Source organism: Heterodontus francisci, chromosome 1, assembly GCF_036365525.1.
Source record: "Heterodontus francisci isolate sHetFra1 chromosome 1, sHetFra1.hap1, whole genome shotgun sequence".
Classification (NCBI taxonomy): Eukaryota; Metazoa; Chordata; class Chondrichthyes; order Heterodontiformes; family Heterodontidae; genus Heterodontus; species Heterodontus francisci.
The window spans coordinates 134,421,320-134,435,290 of NC_090371.1; the positions used below are offsets into that span (position 1 = coordinate 134,421,320).

A 13,971-nucleotide genomic window follows, 5' to 3' on the forward strand; every position below is an offset into this window, starting at 1 on the left:
CTGCAAGAGCAGTGAGTGTCCCAAAGGCTGGACCAAAACTATTAAGTATACCTCTCCAAAATGCTGTGCGTGCTGCGTCAATTCAAATTTTCAAGACCAAGATTGTCAGGGATTATGGATCAAAGGTGAGTAAAAGGAGCTATGATCTAACTGAATTATGGAATAGGGTCGAGGGTCTTCTTGCTTATACAAAAAGCTGGAATATTTTTAATTAATTAACAAGGATGAAAGAATCACAGTAAAAAAGAATGGATTTTGAATGGTGTTGGCACACAAGAATGCTGTTCCGACTGAGAAAAATGACCTGCAGCTCTGATGCACACTCAGTGGTTTTAAACTACACACAGAAGAAGTATGCTACCATTTCAGCAGAAGTAATTTGGCTTTATCACAAGTTGATGTCAAAATCATCACTGGCCAGTCATGTTGTGCCCTGAATAATGCTTTTCTTATTCTAGTGGTACATGGAGGATCTGTTTCATATCCCCACTAAGCAATTGCTACACCCAGGAGAAATCAGTGATCAATCCTTGGCCCTCTCGGCCAGTATGGTTTATGTACAGTTCATTTATACCTCATTGAAATATTTTGTTTTTATTTGTATGCCAATAATCCTAATGGTCTAATGTAACAACAACTTTTGTTGTCTTGTCAGTAATTACCAGTTGCTTAATTTTTTGGTTCTTGGGCTTTATGTTTAAGATACCACTTTTCTTGAAAACTAGCAACTCAAAAGCCATTTTACAATTCAGGACCAATATTAAGTGTGGAATCTGTTATTTGTAAGAGCAGTTCCTGTGAACAAAATGGTTTATTTTGGTTGAGAAATCTACACTGTAAAACCACCGTATTCAACTGACTGATAATAAAACATTAACTGCGGCAATGTTCAATTGTAATGTTGGCAAGTTTAATTCTCGAATCATGCAGCTATAATGACTTGATTGTCAAAAGTCTGGCAAGGGAATGTCTATCCTAACAAAGAATGCATTGCTCGTAGGATGCGGCAGTTTACTACATTGCATGTTGCAGCCAATCATAAAATCTGAATTTGAAATTTACTTTTGACAAAATTAGTCCAACTTTCACCACTGGGCTCAATTACAACAATTAATCTTACAAAATACTCAGTATGCAAATTCATGCCATTTCATTCGAGAGCAGGGATATCCAACCTTTCCGGGCGGAGGGCCGCATTCAGATTTTTGCTCGGCCCAGGGGGCTGGTGAGCAAATTTCGAAAGGAAAAGGCATTAAAAATTAATCTGATAAAACGAACAAATGTGCATTTTTGTGAAGAAGCTTTAAATGAGAAAACTAATTTATTGACTTAACTTTCTTGTCATTATGTTGAAAACTGATTTAGTGACATACCTGGCATTGTTTTCGCTTGCATAAGTAGTCAATCTCTGCCCACACACTTGATGTAGCGACGCAGGAGCGTTCAGCACAACAGCTTGGGGGTTGTTCAGTTTGTTTAAAAGTATTGCAGTGTGTTTCACAGCTGACAAATGCTGATGCAGGAAAGTGCTTCCCAACATCGGAGATTTGGGGTTTTCCGGCGGGTTTTTTTAAGAAGTTGGAAAAACCCAAATCTGTGAAAGTTGGGAAGCAGGTTCCTGCTTCAGCAGCTGTCAGCTGTTTACACCAGTTTACACCTGCGGGCTGGATGGAAACCTCTGGCAGGCCAGATCCTGGCCCACGGACCATATGTTGGACAGCCCTGCTCTATATGAATGTTTATTCAGGAGATTTGAATCAACTTCAAAAAATGTCAAATACATTATTTACTGAAATACTAAATCATCTACATTTCTATCTTAACAGGACAACTTCAATTCTTGTGTACTGCCTCTTCTTTGCTAATTCTGGTCATTTATATATCTCAAGTGGAAAGGGGATGCGGGGGTGGTGTGTGTGGAGTGAGTGAGTTTGAGTTATGGAAGCAAGGTGGGAACTTATACCCAAAATTGAATTACCAAATAATTTGAATGGTGGCAGAACAGGTTGAGAGCACAGTTAATAAGGCATATGGGAGCCTGAGTTTTATAAATAGAGGCATACAGTACAAAAGCAAGGAAGTAATGGCGAACCTTTATAAAACACTGGTTAGACCTCATCTGGAGTATTGTGGCCAATTCTAGGCACCATACTTTAGGAAGGATGTGAATGTATTATGGTGCAGAAAAGACAGTTCCAGGAACGAGGGACTTCAAGTACGTGGAGAAATTGGAGAAATAGGGGGTGTTCTCAGAAGAGAAGGTTGAGCAGAGATTTGATAGAGGTGCTCAAAATCATGAGGGGTCTGGACCGAGTAGAACACTTAAAACAATGGTAAGGCCCGTCATGCTCACGGGAAGTGCATCGATGGAAATACAAAAATAAACTATAGAGTTTTTTAAAAAATAGAATTTAAAAAGACTGGTACACTTGCCTTCAACAAGATGAAGGACCAAGTCACATGGCACATACCATCTTCTGCACTGAAATGTACATCAATGTCTGCCAGAACTGAAACTCATTAATCCTGTCTGCACTGAAATTAAACAGCTCATCACGCATGAATGTGAGCTATCCACAAGTGAGCTAAAACAAAGGCATTAGCAGACGCTCCATCTCCAGCTACAAACATTACAGTAAGGTGTGAACATCCCTCATCTTATCAACATGGGCTGAGATCAGAAGCCACACTTTAGAAAGGATGTGAAGTCACGGGAGAAGGTGCAGAAAAGATTTACGAGAACGTTTCAGAATGAGACTTCAGTTACGAGGATAGATGGGCGAAGCTGAGGTTGTTCTCTTTCAAGAAGGTTGAGCGGCGATTTGATAGAGGTGTTCAAACTCACAAGGGGTCTGGACAGAATAGATAGAGAGAAACTGATTCCATTGGCGAAAGGGTCGAGAACAAGAGGACACCACTTTAAAGTTACCGCCAAAAAACCAGAGGCGACATGAAGGAAAACGTTTTTACGCAGCAATTGGTTAGAATCTGGAATGCGCTACTTGAAGGTGCGGTGGAGGCAGATTCAATTGTGGCTTTCAAAAGAGAATTGGATAACTATTTAAACAGAAAAAAATTGCAGGACTATGGTGAAAAGGTGAGGGAGAAGGACTTCGAGTAGCTCTTACCACCCTATGAATCTAACTAACTGAAGAGTGCAAAACTGAGGCACAGTGTGGCAAAAATTAAGTATGGCTTTACCAAATAGAAGAGCATACAGATGAAAGATTTCTAATAAAATATACACAGCCAGGTTGTTTAAGAATGGCATGTCAGAAAAATGCAGGTGTCTATTCTAACTTGATACATAGAATCATAGAATGGTTACAGCTCAGGAGGCGGCCATTTGGCCCATTGTGTCTGTGTCCAGTTCTCTGCATCAGCAACTCACCTAGTCCCACTCCCCCACCTTTTGCCCATAGCCCTGCAAATTTTTTCTCTTTACATAATTATTCAATTCTGTTTTGAAGGTCTCGATTGAATCTGCCTCCACCACACTCAGGCAGTGCATTTCAGATCCCAACCACTCACTGAGGAAAAGTGTTTTTTCTCATGTTGCTGTTGGCTCTTTTGCCAATCACCTTAAATCGGTGCCCTCTGGTTCAGGATCCTTCCACCAATGGGAACAGTTTCTCCTTATCTACACTGTCCAGACCCTCATGATTTTGAACAGCTCGATCAAATCTCCTCTTCTCCAAGAACAGTCCCAGCTTCACCAATCTCTCCACATAACAGAGGTTCCTCATCCCTGGACCCATTGTCATGAATCTTTTCTGCACCCTCAACTGGAGTATTGCATCCAGTTCTGGTTGTCACACTTCAGGAAGTATGTGAGGGTTCTTGAGAGGGTATATGGACTTCAGTAAGGCTTTTGATAAGGTCCCACATGGGAGATTGACTAAGAAGGTAAGAGCCCATGGGATCCAGGGCAATTTATCAAATTGGATCCAAAATTGGCTTAGCGGCAAGAGGCAGAGGGTGATGGTTGAGGAATGTTTCTGTGAGCGGAAGCCTGTGACCAGTGGTGTACCGCAGGGTTTGGTGCTGGGACCCTTGCTATTTGTAGTATAATGAGTTAGACGTGAATATAGGAGGTATGATCAGCAAGTCCGCAGATGAACCAAAAATTAGTGGTGTCGCAGCGAGGAGGTACACAACTCAAGCAGTCTCTGTCCATTCTCATTCATCCTAACCTCTGCATCACCAACTCATTCTTTCACACTAAACCCTGTCACCAGGTTTCTTGGAAGCACCCAAGATCACGTCGTTGGCACCAGCTGGACCTCATCGTCATAAGACGAGCCTCTTTAAACAGTGTTCAAATCACACGCAGCTTCCACAGTGCGGACTGCAACACCAACCACTCCCTGGTGTGCAGCAAGGTTAGCCTCAAACCAAAGAAGCTGCATCACTCCAAGCAGAAGGGCCGCCCGCGCATCAACACTCGCAGAATTTCTCATCCACAGCTGTTACGTAAGTTTCTAAATTCACTTGAAAAAGCCCTTCAAAACACTCCCACAGGGGATGCAGAGACCAAGTGGGCCCACATCAGAGCCGCCATCTATGACTCAGCAATGACCACCTATGGAAAACGTGTGAAGCGGAATGCAGACTGGTATCAATCTCACATTGAAGAGCTGGAACCTGTCATAGCCGCTAAGCGCATTGCACTGCTGAACTACAAGAAAGCCCCCAGCGAGTTAACATCTGTAGCACTTAAAGCAGCCAGAAGCGCTGCACAAAGAACAGCCAGGCGCTGCGCAAATGACTACGGGCAACACCTATGCAGTCATATTCAGCTGGCCTCTGACACCGGAAATATCAGAGGAATGCATGATGGCATTAAGAGAGCTTTTGGGCCAACCATCAAGATGATTGCCCCCTTCAAATCTAAATCAGGGGACACGATCACTGACCAACTCAAGCAAATGGACCGCTGGGTGGAACACTACCTAGAACTGTACTCCAGGGAAAATGTTGTCACTGAGACTGCCCTCAATGCAGCCCAGTCTCTGCCAGTCATGGATGAGCTGGACGAACAGCCAACCAAATCGGAACCTGAAATCATCAAGAGTGCCAAGCCTGCTATACTTTCAGCACTGTACAAACTGCTTTGCCTGTGCTGGGACGAGGGAGCAGTACCACAGGACATGCGCGATGCCAATATCATCACCCTCTATAAGAACAAGGTTGACCGCGGTGACTGCAATAACTACCGTGGAATCTCCCTGTTCAGCATAGTGGGCAAAGTCTTCGCTCGAGTCCCTTTAAACAGGCTCCAGAAGCTGGCTGAGCATGTCTACCCTGAGGCACAGTGTGGCTTTTGAGCAGAGAGATCCACCATTGACATGCTGTTCTCCCTTCGCCAGCTACAGGAGAAATGCCGTGAACAACAGATGCCCCTCTACGTTGCTTTCATTGATCTCACCAAAGCCTTTGACCTTGTCAGCAGATGTGGTCTTTTCAGACTACTAGAAAAGATCAGATGTCCACCAAAGCTACTAAGTATCATCACCTCATTCCATGACAATATGAAAGGCACAATTCAGCATAGCGGCACCTCATCAGACCCCTTTCCTATCCTGAGTGGCATGAAACAGGGCTGTGTTCTCGCACCTACACTGTTTGGGATCTTCTTCTCCCTGCTGCTCTCACATGCATTCAAGTCTTCAGAAGAAGGAATTTTCCTCCACACAAGACCAGGTGGCAGGTTGTTCAACCTTGCCCGTCTAAGAGCGCAGACCAAAGTACGGAAAGTCCTGATCAGGGAACTCCTCTTTGCTGATGATGCTGCATTAACACCCCACACAGAAGAGTGTCTGCAGAGACTCATCGACAGGATTGCAGCTGCCTGCACCGAATTTGGCCTAACCATCAGCCTCAAGAAAACGAACGTTATGGGACAGGACGTCAGAAATGCCCCATCCATAAATATCGGCGACCATACTCTGGAAGTGGCTCAAGAGTTCACTCTAAGCTCAACTATCACCAGTAACCTGTCTCTCGATGCAGAATTCAACAAGGGCATGGGGAAGGCTTCCTCTGCTATGTCCACACTGGCCAAGAGAGTGTGGGAAAATGGCGCACTGACACAGAACACAAAAGTCCAAGTGTATCAAGCCTGTGTCCTCAGTACCTTGCTCTACGGCAGCGAGGCCTGGACAACGTACGTCAGCCAAGAGCGACGTCTCAATTCATTCCATCTTCGCTGCCTCCGGAGAATCCTTGGCATCAGGTGGCAGGACCGTTTCCCCAACACAGAAGTCCTCGAGGCGGCCAACATCCCCAGCATACACACCCTACTAAGCCAGCGGCGCTTGAGATGGCTTGGCCATGATGGCAGGATCACCAAGGACACATTGTGCAGCGAGCTCGTCACCGGTATCAGACCCACCGGCCGTCCTTGTCTCCGCTTTAAAGACGTCTGCAAACTCGACATGAAGTCCTGCGACATTGATCACAAGTCGTGGGAGCCAGTTGCCAGCCATCGCCAGAGCTGGCAGGCAACCATAAAGGTGGGGCTAAAGCGTGGTGAGTCGCAGAGACTTAGCAGTTGGCAGGAAAAAAGACAGAAGCGCAAGGAGAGCCAACTGTGTAACAGCCCCGACAACCAATTTTATCTGCAGCAGCTGTGGAAGAGTCTATCACTCTAGAATTGGCCTTTTATAGCCACTCCAGGCGCTGCTTCACAAACCACTGACCACCTCCAGGCGCTTACCCATTGTCTCTCGAGACAAGGAGGCCAAAGAAGTGAGGAGGAAAGCCTTAGAATACAGGACGATATAGATTGGCTGGTAAGATGGGCGGAGCTGTGGCAAATGGAATTTAATCCTGAGAAGTGTGAGGTGATGCATTTTGGGAGGACTAACAAGGCAAGGGAATATACAATGGATTGTAGGGCACTAGGATGTACAGAAGGTCAGAGGGACCTTGGTGTACTTGTCCATAGATCACTGAAGGCAGTAGCACAGGTGGTTAGGAAGGCATGTGGGATACTTTTCTTTATTAGCCAAGGCATAGAATATAAGAGCAGGGAGTTTATGATGGAGTTGTATAAAATGTTAGTTAGGCCACAGCTGAAGTACTGTGTACATTTCTGGGCACCACACTATAGAAAGGATGTGATTGCACTGGAGAGGATGCAGAGGAGATTCACCAGATGTTGGCTGGGCTGGAGCGTTTCAGCTCTGGAGAGACTGAAAAGGCTAGGGTTGTTTGCCTTAGAGCAGAGAAGGCTGAGGGGGGACCTGATTGAGGTATACAAAATTATGAGGGGCAATGATAGATTAGATAGGATGAAACTTTTTCCCTTAGCGGCGGGGTCAATAACCAGGGGGCATAGATTTAAGGTAAGGCGCAGGAGGATTTGAGGAAAAACTTTTTCATCCAGAAGGTGGTTGGAATCTGGAACGCACTGCCTGAAGAGGCGGTAGAGGCAGGAACCATCACAACACTTAAGAAGTATTTAGATGAGCACTTGAAAGGCCACAGGCCAAGTGTTGGAAAATGGGATTAGCATAGGTAGGTACTTGATGGCGGCACAGACACGATGGGCCAAAGGGCCTGTTTCTGTGCTGTATGACTATGATTCTATGATTATGGGGAGATTTAATAGAAGTGTACAAGATTACGGCAGGCTTAGATAAGTTAGACAAGGAAAAACTGTTCCCATTAACAAACGATACAAGGACGAGGGGGACATAGATTAAACTTTTTGGGCAAAAGATGCAGGGGGAATATCAGGAAGCACTTTTCTTTTTACACAGTGGGTGGTAATGATCTGGAACTTGCTGCCCACAAGGGTGGTGGAAATGGAGCCGATCAATAACTCCAAGAGGAAGTCTGATGACCACCTGAGAGAAATTGACTTGCAGGGCCATGGGGACTGAGCCAGGGAGTGGGACTGACTGCATAGCACCATGGAGAGCCTCCTTCTGTGCCATAAATGATTCTCTAATGCCTTAACATCCTTCTTAAAATGTGGTGACAGAACTGGATACAATACTACTCCAGTTCAGATCAAACCAGTGTTTTATACAGGTTTATTAGAACTTCCTTGTTTTTGTACTCTATCTATTTATAAAGCCCAGGATTCCGTATGTGTTATGAACTGCTTTCTTAACCTGCCCTCCAGCCTTCAAATGATTTTTGCACATATACCCCCAGGTCCCTCTGCTCCTGCACCCCCTTTAGAATTGTACCCTTTATTTTATATTACCTCTCCTTGTTCTTCCTACCAAAATGAATCACTTCACACAAAGTCATAAAGTCATTTATGGCACAGGCGGCCATTTGGCCCATCGAGTCCAAGCCGGCTTTCCACAGAGCTATGCAGTCAGTCCCGCTCACCGGCAAGTCTATTTTTCTCGGGCGGTCATCAGACTTCCTCTTGAAGTCACTGATCGGCTCCACTTCCACCACTTCTATTCCCCCTGCATCTTTTGCCCAAAACTTTTAATCTATGCCCCTGTATCATTTGTTAATGAGAAGTGATTTTCCTTGTCTAACTTATCTAAGCCTATTCTATTAAATCTCCCCTTGATCCCCTTTGTTCCAAGGAGAACAAAGACAGATTTTCCAACCTAACCTTGAAACTAAACTCCTCCATTCCTGGAACCATTCTGGTAAATCTCCTCGGCACCCTCACAACCAGAACTAGACGCAATACTCCAGTTGGTGCCTAATCACAACTTTATAAAGGTTCAGCATAACTTTCCTGCTTTTGTCACGCAAACCAAATTGGCAGATTGTTGCCTAATTGCATTTGGATGGAAAGGATTAGGTGCAGCAAAGAGGAAAATTGCGCAAAAAGGATCAAATGCCTGTGACAGGCATTTGTCCATTAACTTAAATGGCTGAAACAGGGCAGGCTCAGCCACACACCCAAGCAGTATTTTGCACCCCCAAAAAAAATCTGCCCCTATACACTCTACAACCTACTGAATAACTCTTATTTAGCAGCTATTTAGGCTTCCTTTATGGATGACAGAGTAACCCACCCAATTACCTTACTGAAGGGTCATTTTCCAGAAGTTCAGTAAGCCTTTGTACATTTTCTGGCTGGATGGACCTCCCAATCAGAGCCTCAGTGTTTGTGTAGATCAAGAATGTTGAAACTATACCCAAGAGTGTTCCAACACCAAGGGAGCCAATGCTATCATAATAGGGATTCCCTGAGTGAAAAGAACACAGACATGAGTAACTGCTTAAGATGCTCAATAGCATCAGACAACAAAACATTTAAACAATGTATATGTGGGAACATTCCAATCCTAAATTTTAGGCAGCTGTATAATCATTAATGCACAATAACTATGCTCTGCATTTTCTGTATTTGTTGGTATGGACTGCTTCATTAAGAAAGGTTGTGTACAGCTGCATGCACAGACACTAAAACTTGGGACAAATACCAAATACATATAAGAATTATCAACATAGATGATAGAAATAAAAACAGAAAACACTGGGAATACTCAGGTCAGGCAGCATCTGTGGAGAGAGAAACAATTGATGTTTCATCACAATTGAAAAAGGTTAGAGATGTGATAGATTTTAAGCAAGTGCAGAAGTAAGGAGAGAGGGGAGGAAAGAACAAAATGGAAGGTTTGTGTTAGGGTGGAAGGCAGGAGAGATTAAACCACAAAAGGGATGATGGCGCGTGGCAATAGGACAAGAAAATAAATAAACGATGGGTCGAGAGCAGCTGGAAATGACTACAGCAGAATTAATACCAGCAGCTTCTGTCCAAAAAATGGGAACAATGTTTTTTTTTATTCATTCATGGGATGTGGGCATTGCTGGCTAGGCCAGTATTTATTGCCCATCCCTAATTGGCCTTGAGACGATGGTGGTGAGCTGCCTTCCAGAACCGCTGCAGTCCATGGGAGATAGGTACACCCACAGTGCTGTTAGGGAGTTCCAGGATTTTGACCCAGTGACAGTGAAGGAATGGCGATATAGTTCCAAGTCAGGATGGAGTGTGACTTGGAGGGGAGCTTGCAGGTGGTGGTATTCCCACGCATTTGCTGCCCTTGTCCTTCTAGTTGGTAGAGGTCGCGGGTTTGGAAGCTGCTGTCTAAGGAACCTTGGTGCGTTGCGGCACTGCATCTTGTAGATGGTACACACTGCTGCCACTGTGCGTTGGTGGCGAAGGGAGTGAATGTTTGTGGATGTTGTGCTAATCAAGTGGGCTGCTTTGTCCTGGATGGTGTCGAGCTTCTTGAGTGTTGTTGCAGCTGCACCCATCCAGGCAACTGGAGAGTATTCCATCACACTCCTGACTTGTGCCTTGTAGATGGCGGACAGGCTTTGGGGAGTCAGGTGGTGCGTTACTCGCCGCAGGATTCCTACCCTCTGACCTGCTCTTGTAGCCATGGTATTGAAAATGCTACAACAGTTCAGTTTGTGGTCAATAGTAGTCCCTAGGATGTTGATAGTGGGGGATTCAGTGATGGTAATGCCACTGAATGTCAAGGGGAGATGGTTAGATTCTCTCTTGTTGAAGATGGTCATTGCCTGGCACTTGTGTGGCGCGAATGTTACTTGCCATTTATCAGCCCAAGCCTGGATATTATCCAAGGCTTACTGCATTTCTACACAGACTGCTTCAGTATCTGAGGAGTCACGAATGGTGCTGAACGTTGTGCAATCATCAGCGAACATCCCCACTTCTGACCTTATGATTGAAGGAAGGTCATTGATGAAGCAGCTGAAGATGGTTGGGCCTACGACACTACCCTGAGGAACCCCTGCAGAGATATCCTGGAGCTCAGATGATTGACCAACAATCACAACCATCTGCCTTTGCGTTAGGTATGACTCCAACCAGCCAAGAGTTTTCCCCCGATTCCCATTGACTTCAGTTTTGCTTGGCTTCCTTGATGCCATACTTAGTCAAATGCTGCCTTGATGTCAAGGGTAGTCACTCTCACCTCACCTCGAGTTCAGCTCTTTTGTCCATGTTTGAACCAAGGCTGTAATGAGGTCAGGTGCTGAGTGGCCCTGGTGGAACCCAAACTGAGCAAGTCATTGCTAAGCAAGTGCCGCTCGATGGCACTGTTGATGACACCTTCCATCACTTTATTGATGATTGAGAGGAGGCTGATGGTGCGGTAATTGGCCGGGTTGGACTTGTCCTGCTTTTCGTGCACAGGACATACCTGGGCAATCTTCCACATTGCAGGGTAGATGCCAGTGTTGCAGCTGTACTGGAACAGCTTAGCTAAGGGCACATGGAGGATATCCTCAACATGAAGGCAGGACTTCGTCTCCACAAGGACTGCGTGGTGGTCACTCCTACCAATACTGTCATGGACAGATGCATCTGCGGCAGGCATATTGGTGAGGACGAGGTCATATCTGTTTTTCCCTCTTGTTGGTTCCCTCACCACCTGCCACATACCCAGTCTAGCAGCTGAAGTCCCCCACCCAGAGTACATTCTGTGCCCTCGCCACCCTCAGTGCTTCCTCCAAGTGCTGTTCAACATGGAGGAGTACTGACTCATCAGCTGAGGGAGGGCGGTAAGTGATAATAAGCAGGACGTTTCCTTGTCCATGTTTGACCCGATGCCATGAGACTTCATGGGGTCCGGAGTCGATGTTGAGGACTTCCAAGGCAACTCCCTCCCGACTGTATACCACTGTTCCGCCACCTCTGCTGGGTCTGTCCTGCCAGTGGGACAGGACATATCCGGGGATGGTGATGGCAGTGTCTGGGACAGATTTCCATCTCCAATGTTGCCTGACCTACTGAATATTTCCAGCATTTTCTGTTTTTTATTTCAGATTTCCAGCATCTGTGCTATTTTATTTTTGGAAGATAGATATTGGTTTATAAACTAGCTGTATTTAAAAAAAAAAATACACGTTTCTCAATTTACAAAATAAATATTAGCTTGATCATGTGCTTTCATTGCCTATGAAAAACAATGCGGCTGGTCAAATTCCATATTGTTCCACATCACAAAAGGGACAACTTTCTGACTTCATGCTTCCAGTAGGGAGGCCCAGCTCATGAGAAACACAAAAATTTTCTTAACCAAAAAGTTAATAAGGTACTGTTGTATCATTTAATAAATTGTTTTAAAGAACAGTGGGATGAGAATGCCACATTAAAAAAAGCGAATGCCACATGAAAAAAAGCAACCGCTGTGCAGCCTCACATTGAAATCTGGGTATTGAGTTGGAACAAATGTTAACTCTTTTGCATGTAAACTGAAACAAAAGGCTAGTTTATTTCGACTGTTAAGTTGACACTGATGTGCAAGTATGCTGAATCAACAGAAGCATTTTTGCAGAATTAAAATTAATAATACTGCTTTAGAATTTGAAAAAATATACACCTTTTCCCCAAATGCAGACAATATAGTTCTCTCCGTTTCTCTAATGTAATCAATTTTTATCTTTCCACGATTGGCGGCAGTGCTTTTGGCGACCTGGGCCCTAAACTCCGAATTGTCTTCCTAACCCTCACTGCTTTTCCCTCCTCCTTTAAGACACTTCTCAAAACCTATTTCTTTGACCAAGCTTTTAATCACCTCTTCTAACGTCTCCTTCGGTAGCTTGGTATCAAACTTGATAATACTGGCGGAATGGCCACAGAGCGGGCGGAACGGCCAGAGAGATAGCGGGCGGGCGGAACGGCCAGAGAGATAGCGGGCGGGCGGAACGGCCAGAGAGATAGCGGGCGGGCGGAACGGCCAGAGAGATAGCGGGCGGGCTGGTGGGGAATGTCCGGAGAGAGCAGGAGATCCGGGGGGGGGAAATCTCCCCCACATCCCACTCTCTCCTGCGTTATGCAATGTCGCCATCTGGGCATGCGTGTCGCAGTCCTGGCAATTTTGGTGATGACGCCATCTGCGCATGCGCCAACTGGTCCTGGCAATCCAGATCGCAGCGCACGCGCAAAGTGTAGGAGTCCGTTTGCGCATGTGCGCAGGTTGGCGCTGTCGGATGACATCCCCGCCGGCTGTGTTGTGAAGAATCACTGATAAAAGTTTGACAGAAGGGTAATTAAAAGCACTTGTTCAGCATTTAAGGGTTCTCAAAAAAGCAAATAAATATCTGATGTATAGCTAGCTGTGTGATTTATAGGTCAAAGGAAGTGATGCTGAAGTTGTACCTGACTTTGGAGACACCACATTTGGAGCACAGAGTTCTTTTTTCTCCTTATCACAGAAAGTTTGCAAGGTTTTGGAGGGAGTCTGGATGAGGCCATGATGCTGACTGTCCATTTAGGGACTTTACCATCTTGAGAAGGGGATGAGGAAGATGGACTTAGAGGTCTTTACATTTTCAGGGATATCGGGAAATTAGATTCAGAAAAGATCTATTAGGCAAAGAATTCAAGGACTATGAATGCTTTTTAAGGCTGAGGGAAAGTCAAAGGTAAATGGGAAATTCTGGCAACTCATTTTGGCAAGAGGACAATAAAATTCTTGAGCAAATTACCGGTCAGGGTGGTGGGAAAGAAAAATCAAAAAAGGGGCCGGATGAATCCCTGTTAGTAAAACAGACACAGATATTCTTGATCAAATCAAGTAAGGAATCCAACAGGTAGCTTCGACAGGGAGGCTAGGCGAACCAACCAACTCTTAACACATTATGTCACTGTTTATAATATTCCCTTAGGGGAGACAGTGACATAGTGATAACGCCACTGAACTAGCAATTCAGAAGCCCAGGCTAATGCCCTGGGACACAGGTTCAAATCCCACCACTGCAACTGATAGAACTTAAATTCAATTAATTAATGCATTCAATAAATTAAAATTAATGGAATTGAAAGCTAGTCTCAGTAATGGTGCCATGAAATGATCACAGATTGTTGTAAAAACCCATCTGGTTTATTAATGCCCTTTTGGGAACTAAATCTGACGTCCTTACCTGGTCTGGCCTACATGTGACTCCAGACCCACAGCAATGTGGTTGACTCTTAACTGCCCTCTGAAATGGCCTAGCAAATCAATTAGT

At 45.0% G+C, this 13,971-nt stretch overlaps 1 protein-coding gene across 2 annotated transcripts in view; it reads right to left on the bottom strand.

Annotated features, from left to right (window-relative positions):
- The window catches only part of slc30a9 (solute carrier family 30 member 9), a 196,858-nt gene that overhangs the window by 19,092 nt on the left and 163,795 nt on the right, over positions 1-13,971 (bottom strand). For both annotated transcript variants that reach the window (XM_068036225.1, XM_068036235.1), the window contains one exon: positions 9,008-9,173. In XM_068036225.1, the coding sequence (XP_067892326.1) occupies positions 9,008-9,173 (166 nt within the window). The remainder of the gene's footprint in view (positions 1-9,007; positions 9,174-13,971) is intronic.